General features: G+C 36.1%; 1 protein-coding gene and 1 non-coding gene across 3 annotated transcripts; one reads left to right on the top strand and one right to left on the bottom strand.

Annotated features, from left to right (window-relative positions):
* Window positions 1–3369: 3369 nt before the first annotated feature.
* On the bottom strand, window positions 3370–3736 carry LOC114918328 (small Cajal body-specific RNA 2). Its single transcript, XR_003806922.2, has one exon. It is a non-coding gene; the product is annotated as a small Cajal body-specific RNA 2 (non-coding RNA).
* A 1547-nt stretch (window positions 3737–5283) lies between these two features.
* Window positions 5284–9026, top strand: zgc:195245 (uncharacterized protein LOC565483 homolog). Of its 2 annotated transcripts, none has more exons than XM_065960909.1 (5): window positions 5284–5496; window positions 6939–6966; window positions 7493–7643; window positions 7742–7889; window positions 8307–9026. In XM_065960909.1, the coding sequence occupies exons 1-5, from the start codon at window positions 5473–5475 to the stop codon at window positions 8406–8408; spliced, it is 453 nt and encodes a 150-aa protein (XP_065816981.1). In that variant the 5' UTR covers window positions 5284–5472; the 3' UTR covers window positions 8409–9026. The 2 variants fall into 2 exon arrangements, with proteins under 2 accessions (XP_065816981.1, XP_065816982.1); XM_065960910.1 differs by having other exon boundaries at window positions 5290–5496; window positions 7745–7889.
* Window positions 9027–9083: the final 57 nt, after the last annotated feature.

The raw sequence follows: 9083 nt of genomic DNA, 5'->3' as shown, positions 1-9083 counted from the left end.
GTGCTGTTTTTTCTTTTTTTCTCTTTTCAAAATTCTTGGCTGCTGTTAACACTAAAAATATCCCCTACCAGGATCAATAAAGGTTTATCTAGATTTAAAGCACATGTAAAAATTGATTTATTTTTCTTTACAGTAATTTGGACCGTTTATGAGCCTGTAACTCAAAAATATTTCATATTAATAATGTATACCTTTTATATGTTCATTTACTAGTAGAGAGCTTTATATATCGACCAAATCTGTTCTGGAGAATCAAACACAGATGTTTTTTATCAGAGTAAAGTTATGTTGACAAACTATTAAAAATGATCAAGATATTTATAGTGCAGTTATAACTCTAAGGTTTTAACCGGGAAAGATTACTGCTTTTAAATAACAATAATTCATTAGGTTAACTGTAAGTGAATTACCCCATTTATTTTTTATGAAATATACTTAGACAATCAGAAAACAGCCATCCAATGCAAGTTTCATAGTGTTTATATTGGATTCTAATTTGCAACATCTTTGAAATAAAATATTCAAACAGTTAAGTTAAAAATGAAAATGAAAGAACTGGGTACAGCAAGACAAGAATGAATAACCATATTGATTTGAATGGAGTTAGATAACTATTGTTGCATTTTTTGTTTATTTAAACTGTATTTTTTGCATAATTTTCCAGTTTTAATTTATCTAACACAACTGAACTACAATAAAGGTAATACAGCCTTCCCATGTTTTGACTTTCGAGGTTTGAACTGAGATCTTCTTTTGATTTGATCCTTCAAATTGTGTTGAAACCCTCAATGCACTAATTTCCCCCACGGGGATCAATAAAGTTTATTGAACTTGATGATCATTATGGTGTTCATGAGGGAGGACTTAATAAGCTGTGACTTTTTAAAAATAAAGATAAATAATTAGTTGTTCATACAGTAATTTTACGAGATAGAAACAATAATTTCGATTGACGCTAAAAATATGAGAAGCAGAAAATGATTAGGATTCAGTATCATGTAAAATCTGTTTAACCAAACCTGCTCCCGGCAGATCACAAAACACACACACACACACAAGCCAGACACAATTCACTCCAACCTCCTGTGCAATATAATGATATTACAATATCGACCACATTAACCTCTGATACTTAAAGGTGCACTATGTAGTTTTGGTTGAGAAATTTGAAAGTTGGAGAAGTGTACAGATTCTGTGGTATATGTTCATAACTCTGTTTGAAGATAAAAAGATACGCGAGAAGTTATGGTGATGGCCCCGTAACTGTGAAATCTTAACTCTCTTGCTTATAAGCTCTAAACCATGTTCCAGGGACCCATTTTTTCTTTGAGTAAAGTTTGTGTATTCAGTTCAGAAAATAGAGCGTAGAATCGTTTCACTTCTCCAACTTTCAAATTTCACCAACAAAACAAATAGTGCACCTTTAAGAGTGATAGGCTACACGTTAATTGGTGCAATACCATGTTCAAAGTTATGTGCACTGTGTTCATGATGGTCTTTTTTCTATAAAAGTGAAAGTTCAGACTACATTTGTAACATCTGCAGCTCTGTTTTTGCTCCTTAACTATTTTCATTTTAGTGAGCACTGCACTGTTCTCTTTGCCTGTTCCTTCTCTCTCAGTAATTTTCTAAGCTGTGGGATAAATAAATGTTTATCTTAAAGGGGACATATTATGAAAAATCCACTTTTACAGTGTTTTCAAACATATATTTGGGTAACCTGAGTGTCTACTGACCCACAAAATATGAAATAAATCCATCCAGTCTTGTGTTTGTAGTATGCATAAGTCTAACAACACCGAGAAATGTTCTCTGTTACAAATTTTTCTCAGTTTGTGATGTCACAAGCTGGATTCTGGTAAAAAAAAAAAAAAAAAAAACCCTCCCCTCCCCTGGTATCTCAACCCATGAACTCCACCCCCAACCTAGAACAATACTTTGCACAGGTCTGTCATTTTTATTCACACTTCAGAGGACTGACGTCTACTGGGAAAACTCAGGGAGCTCATTGCATTTAAAGAAACACACACACCAAAACGAAGCGTTCTGAGAGAGCTGGTTTATACAGGGTCACAAACCTCCTCTGGTGCTTGATTCATGTTATATTTTGACCAAAACACAACACAGCTATTTATTTAGACGACATAGGTCTGTTTTAAAAAGGTGTATAATATGTTATCTTTAACTTTTATATTACAATGGGTTTTTATTAAAGAGTAGGCTATAAAACATGGGAAATGGTTTCAGTCCTTTAATGAAACGACAGTGTTTATGTTTACAGTTCCATGGATGAAAAAGCCTTCAGTACTTAACAAGCCTAAATGATATCAGCCCCCTCCTTTTTCATCCAAATCAATTAACTCTAGTATATTGAATCAATTACTTGACTGTAATGGTTCCTTGTTTTTAGCTGGCCGTTAAGAGATTTCGTCAGCTAAACTTTTTATTTTATTGTCATCACACACATTTTATATTCAAAAATAAAAATGACAATATTTTACATTTTTTTAAGTGATGTCAAAAAGGTTGTGTCCTCCAGTGATGTGAAAACTCTAAAAAATAATAACACTTACGATACAGAAATACTTGTTACAGTTGTTTAAAGTAGCTTGAAGTAGAAGTGGGGTACCTTGGAGCTGTATGACATAAATTCTAAGATGTTTCCCTCCATCAAGGTTTTCTTACCTTTCTCTACAATATTTAACATCTTAAGGGCAAACAGGTTAGTTATATGAAATAATAATACAAATAATAATAATAATAAATTCAATTAGAAGAAAAAGAGAAGAGGCAAGAGTCAAAGGAGAAAGAAAACAAAGAACACAAGACAAAAGACAGCTAAACTTAAGCTTGTTTCTCCACAAAGTGATTGTTCGTGCTCATTACTTCCTGGATGGTTTCAGACGTCTTTCTGTTGACCAGCACTGCTGAAGCATTAAGTTACAAAGCAGACTAAAAGTGGAGTTTCTACTTCAGCCCCATCCTACAAGTGTTAGCCTTTGTTTCTGTTACCACGTGGCTGCTTTACGACGAATTAAAATACGACAAATTAAAATACTATTTGCCTACATTTATCCAACCTGTGCGCGCTGCTCCAAGATGATGTTGTTTGTTCTGGGGGGACAAAGGGGATAGTAAACAAACTTTAACCTCTCAAAACCGAACATTGAAAAGCTTCTGACCAAGGAACTTTAACACTTAAAAGCCCGTCAACATGTACCGTCCCTTAAACATGCAAGTAGGCTGCGGTAATCTGGAAGAAAAGCCACTGAATCCCACAAAGATCACGTCTAAAAATAAAAAATAAAAAAAAAACACGCAGCTTCTGAAACTCGCCGCCTTCCTCCAGCACGTCCAGGCCCTTTGTGGTTAGATCAGAATCGCCTCTTTACTCAGGGTCCATTGTGAGTTCGGGATTAACCCAAGCTCATTCAGAACTAGTATATCTGATCAATTCATCATCTCTGACCACAACATGAAGCGTGGAGGCCCTGAAGGTGAATTCTCGCGAGCTGCTCATCGCCACGAAGGCTCGAGCGCACTTTTACTATCATCTCTGATCGGAGCAGAGCCAAACCCAGACCAGATCAAATAAGATCACTGTGTAGATTTAAATACAAATACTCACTCACACACAAACAAACAACGCATACACGACAAACATTCACTCAATCACGCAGTTACAAAACTCTGACACACACACACACACACAGACGACACTCACACACCATTCATACTGTGAGGTGAAAGCGCTTCCGGGTCAGCTTTAAAGGCAAAAGCCGCATGGAATCATGGGACATTGAAAGCAGTGAATAGTTGTATGTCGACCTCTCCTGGACATTAAGGGTCAATACCTTTAAAAAAAAAACATTTTATTAAATGAAGAAAATAACAGTTTTACACTTAGGTATCTTTATACGAACAAGTAGAACATTTTGCTTATTATAGGTACCCAACTATAAAAAAAAACTTGAAAGAAGTGGTCAAAACATGACAAACATGTATTTTGAGATATTATTTAACCTTCTCTTGTCTGCCCAGTTTATGTCATTGATAAAGAAAAAAAATAAACTTTATTGATCCCCGTGGGGGAAATTAGTGCACTGAGGGTTTCAACACAATTTGAAGGATCAAATCAAAAGAGGATCTCAGTTCAAACCTCGAAAGTCAAAACATGGGAAGGCTGTATTACCTTTATTGTAGTTCAGTTGTGTTAGATAAATTAAAACTGGAAAATTATGCAAAAAATATAGTTTAAATAAACAAAAAATGTAACAATAGTTATCTAACTCCATTCAAATCAATATGGTTATTCATTCTTGTCTTGCTGTACCCAGTTCTTTCATTTTCATTTTTAACTTAACTGTTTGAATATTTTATTTAAAAGATGTTGTAAATTAGAATCCAATATAAACACTATGAAACTTGCATTGGATGGCTGTTTTCTGATTGTCTATGTATATTTCATAAAAAATAAATGGGGTAATTCACTTACAGTTAACCTAATGAATTATTGTTATTTAAAAGCAGTAATCTTTCCCGGTTAAAACCTTAGAGTTATAACTGCACTATAAATATCTTGATCATTTTTAATAGTTTGTCAACATAACTTTGCTCTGATATAAAACATCTGTGTTTGATTCTCCAGAACAGATTTGGTCGATATAAAGCTCTCTATTAGTAAATGAACATATAAAAGGTATACATTATTAATATGTAATATTTTTGAGTTACAGGCTCATAAACGGTCCAAATTACTGTAAAGAAAAATAAATCAATTTTTACATGTGCTTTAAATCTAGATAAACCTTTATTGATCCTGGTAGGGGATATTTTTAGTGTTAACAGCAGCCAAGAATTTTGAAAAGAGAAAAAAAGAAAAAACAGCACATATACATTTACTTTAAAAACAAAAACACTTACAGACAAGACTTGCACATAAAAGAGAAAAACAGTTCGCACAGTGCACAAGAATACATACAAGAATACATAGATAAATACAGAGTTAAACTTGCATCTGTGTAGGATGTTCTTAATTTGTTATGCAGTTTTGCTTTGGCTTGAAACAAACACCACACAGAGTGAAAGATGTAACTGCTTCCCACTATACTCTGCCTGAGAGCCGTTGTAATTGATGTCTCTCTGTATCAATGGGCTGGGTGGTAGAGGAGTCAAATGTTACTAGTGCCGTGCGAGGTTGGTTTTAAGCTGCATTTGTGTCTGCCGCAATTAACTAATCTAGGCTTCTTCTGTGTGGGGGTTGTTGTGGCGTAACAAGATTTCAGTGTCTACCACTAGTGACTGTGGCTGGTAAAGGGTTGAAGGATCCTTCATCAACAGCAACATGTTGGACTAGGATGCAGCTAAAGAAAAACAACAGCTAGACTATGTGAGGAGGTGTGATTCCTTTAACATGGACTAGAAGAGGAACACTGTGTCTGGGTAGAAACAGTGGACCTCCAACGTCCTGCCATGGAGGGGTCTGCTTCAAAAAAAGTGAGTCCTTGCAAATTGTTTTCTTACACCTTTCCTCCTGTCGGATGAAGGAGAGGTCAACGTCTGGTCTGGTGGCCATCTGTCACAGGTTTAATGACTTCAGTCAGGCTGCAGGTGTACATCAGTGAGTTCATAGTTGTTTATTTGGAACTTTCTTTTCCTTTTAGTCTTTATATATCCCCCTTAATACTATATATCATACTTCGGAGCAACCCTGAATAATTTGTACAAACTATACAGCTACAGCTAAACCAAAATGATATATTGCATATATTTTATATAGCGTTATTTTATGTTTACATATGTATATTATTCTATTGAAGTTCCCAGACAGTAGGAATACTATTGTGTACTTTGTTTACAATGGTTTATCCTATTTATTTACTGTAATGTACAAAAAAAACAACACTAATTCCTTGTTATTGTAAACCTTCTTGTCACTCAACCTCAATTCTGCTTTTCATTCTGATCTTGAAATTTAGAAATATTTAAATAACTGGATCATAAACATGCAAAGCAACATTTTAGTCCATTATTTCACAAGGGCTTTTACGAATCCATTTTTTAACCATATTATTTTTGTATGTTAAATACACATTTGTATTAACTTAAAGCCCCATTGTTTTTTCACCTCATTTACTATTCATCTAATTCACAACACTAATGAAGTTGCATGCTGCATGTAAACATCTGACTTCCCTTGATTAAACAATTCGGAGCGTCTGTTCTGGAAAAGCAGTGGGGTGATTTTGTTGGCATCGATCCCAGCCCTGCAGGATCTGACTGGAACTATGGTTTCTGTCATGTCAGGTTATCTCCCAGCTGGACCTCTCTGCTGGGCCAATTGTTAGACAAGATTTGGAGGCTTATGGCGTAGACATGAACAGCAAAAGGCACATTCTCAAAGAAAGTTCAGTTCAGAGAGTTCAGAGCGACCCCCAAAGAGAGGAAAGTTCGATGTGTACAGTTAAAAACACATTTTAAAGTACCTGCAGGCTTGATTTTATTTGATGTAGAGATGAAGTTAGTTACAACTACATCTCCCAGCTGCTAGTTTCTCAAAGCGACCCTTCCTTCTTGTGTTATCTTTCAGTGTGGGTGTGTCAAATGTATCTGTCTGCTTCTGTGTTCTTCTGTTGGTAGGCAATGTCCGGCCAAAGACAATGACTGTCAGGACAAAAGTACATTACTGTTACACCTTTAATGCCCCAAGTAAACCCACCTCACCTGCTTAAGCAGAGCATTGTCCTTTTATCTCTTACATCATCTAATTATGACCTCAGTCCCATCAGGTGAAGATCAAATTAAATGAGATGCTTTGACAGTCAGGTGCAGCAGCATTAACTTCATTGTCTCAGCGAGTGCATGTGAAATAAATAACATCCCAAATGACTAACAAAAACATCTTCTTTTCTCTTGTTTCAAAATGTATAAACTGACAGAAAACAGGATTTGGACATCTCCGAAAAGGTATGTTCTCAGAAAAAAAGCAGAATTATAATGAAGATAGACCAAAAATTGAAAAGAAGCACACATAGTGTATAAAAAATGCAGATAAGAAATTTAATGAATATAACTTTAATTTAAATATAACCAATCACAATTGTTTAATATACTTGGTATATCTAAAACTTTCAATAAGAGATTTTTTGAATTTTCAAACACACACTTATCTGATAGAAAAGGTCATTCTCTGATAGAACCTATCTTTCATTACAAATCCAAACAGATCAGTTTCAGCATAATTCAGATTCACTGAATGACAGATTCACTCATTTTTTCCTCCAAAAAATGTTTGTATTTGTTTTCCAACCTTTGATTTATTTACTTATTTTTTTACATGAAATCAAACAATCACAACATAAAAACAGTCTTACAATGACGATGCTATTATGTGGCAGTAGTTTTTATTTTTTTTAAGAACTAGAATACCAGATGTGAGAAGTTTGAAGTTGAAGTCAACATATTGTGATTTGAGTTGTTTTCCGTTGGTCAGAGACCAGTGTCGGCCATGGGTTGCTTTTCCGTCAGTCCACAGCAGACTGCAGCGGTGATGAGGTCACTCACCCCAGGAAACTCAACGGTTCCTCTGTGGATCCACCAAGCTACCATAACCTGCACCGGGAGCTGCTGCTCAGCCACAAACGGTATACAGAAAACGCTGCTTATCTCTGATGTTACTGTAATGTCGTCACTTACTGAATCAGAGCAGGGCAGTGACTGAGTGTGACTTTGACTGACCAAGCAGGGGCCTACTCCTGGAGGAGAAACCGGAGCTGAAGCGAGTGTTGGAGCAGCGCAGACTGGACCTGCACAAAGAGGAAGAGATGGCCCGACAGAGGCCTTCAGATCTGGAGACAGAGCTTCGCAAGAGGCAGCAGAAATTACAAGAGGTCAGATGACCAAGACGAACATTCATTTCATAAAATGTTATTTTAGAATATAAACAAATTAGCTTAACACACAGGAGTCGTTTTAAAAGTTGCCTTGAGGGTTTCATTGTTAAATGGTTTAAGTGCGGGGCGCTGGTGGCTCAGTGGTTAGTGCACGCACCCCATGTATGAAGGCTATAGTCCTCAAAGCAGGCGGCCCAGGTTCAAATCCAGCCTGTGTCTCCTTTCCCGAATGTCATTACCTACTCTCTCTCCCTGATTTCCGCCCAAAAATAAATCTTAAAAAATAAAAATGTTTTAAGTGTCTTATGCCAGTACTGAAATGTTTTAATAATAATCATCTAAATGGCAAAATAAAGACGATTCCTCCTTCTCCTTTAAAACCTTGACATGTATTTTTGTTCTTTGTTTTTCCAGTATGAGCAGGAAGAGATCAGGCGGCGGGAGAGCCAGCAAAAGATCCCAGAGTTTGTCCGTGTGAAGGACAACTTGAGGCGAACACAGACGTCCGAGCAGTGAGGCCCAAAGGCTCCCATCAGCCCCTGCAGTATCTCACCATAGTGGCCCTATCTGAAAGTTCACCATCTGCTGAGTCACACAAAAAACTGACCACAGAAGCACCAACTCAGGACACATCCCATAGTTTGTGATAAACTGCAATTTTAAATGTACTAAAAAGGAAACATGCAAACCACAAAACAAACCAAAAACCGCTTTGAAATATGAAAAATTAAGCTCTGTCACAGCGTCCGATGAAGGAATGGCAGACAATTTTATATTTATTTGTGTGGATCAATATTTGTGAGGGGAAAATCACTGCTGTTAAGGGAATGAATCTCTTTTTTAAAAGCTTTTGTATTCTTTTTTTTTTTTTTCAAATGAACTTCTCCATCCTCCTAAATAAAAGGAGCATAACATTATCTTGTTGTTTTATTAGTTAAGCCTCGTCATTCCAATGCTTGACTTTCCATAAGATCAAAATGTGGTTGTTAACAGACACATTTCTCAACAGAACTGTTTTGTATCAATAGAATTCCCCCTCCCCAGGGTTACAAATTTTGTCTATCTGTTTGTGACATTTGGGTTTTAGTGTGTCCATGTGCTGTGGAAATAAAGGCTTTTATGGTTTGCAGAGAAGTGTTGTTTTGTTTGACACAATTCAAAGCACCCGGGATTGATTTGCATGCTGCTCCT

This window comes from Labrus bergylta, chromosome 12 (genome assembly GCF_963930695.1).
Source record: "Labrus bergylta chromosome 12, fLabBer1.1, whole genome shotgun sequence".
Taxonomy (NCBI): domain Eukaryota; kingdom Metazoa; phylum Chordata; class Actinopteri; order Labriformes; family Labridae; genus Labrus; species Labrus bergylta.
Note: the sequence above shows the minus strand (reverse complement) of the source record. Positions and strands in the feature narration are given on the sequence as shown.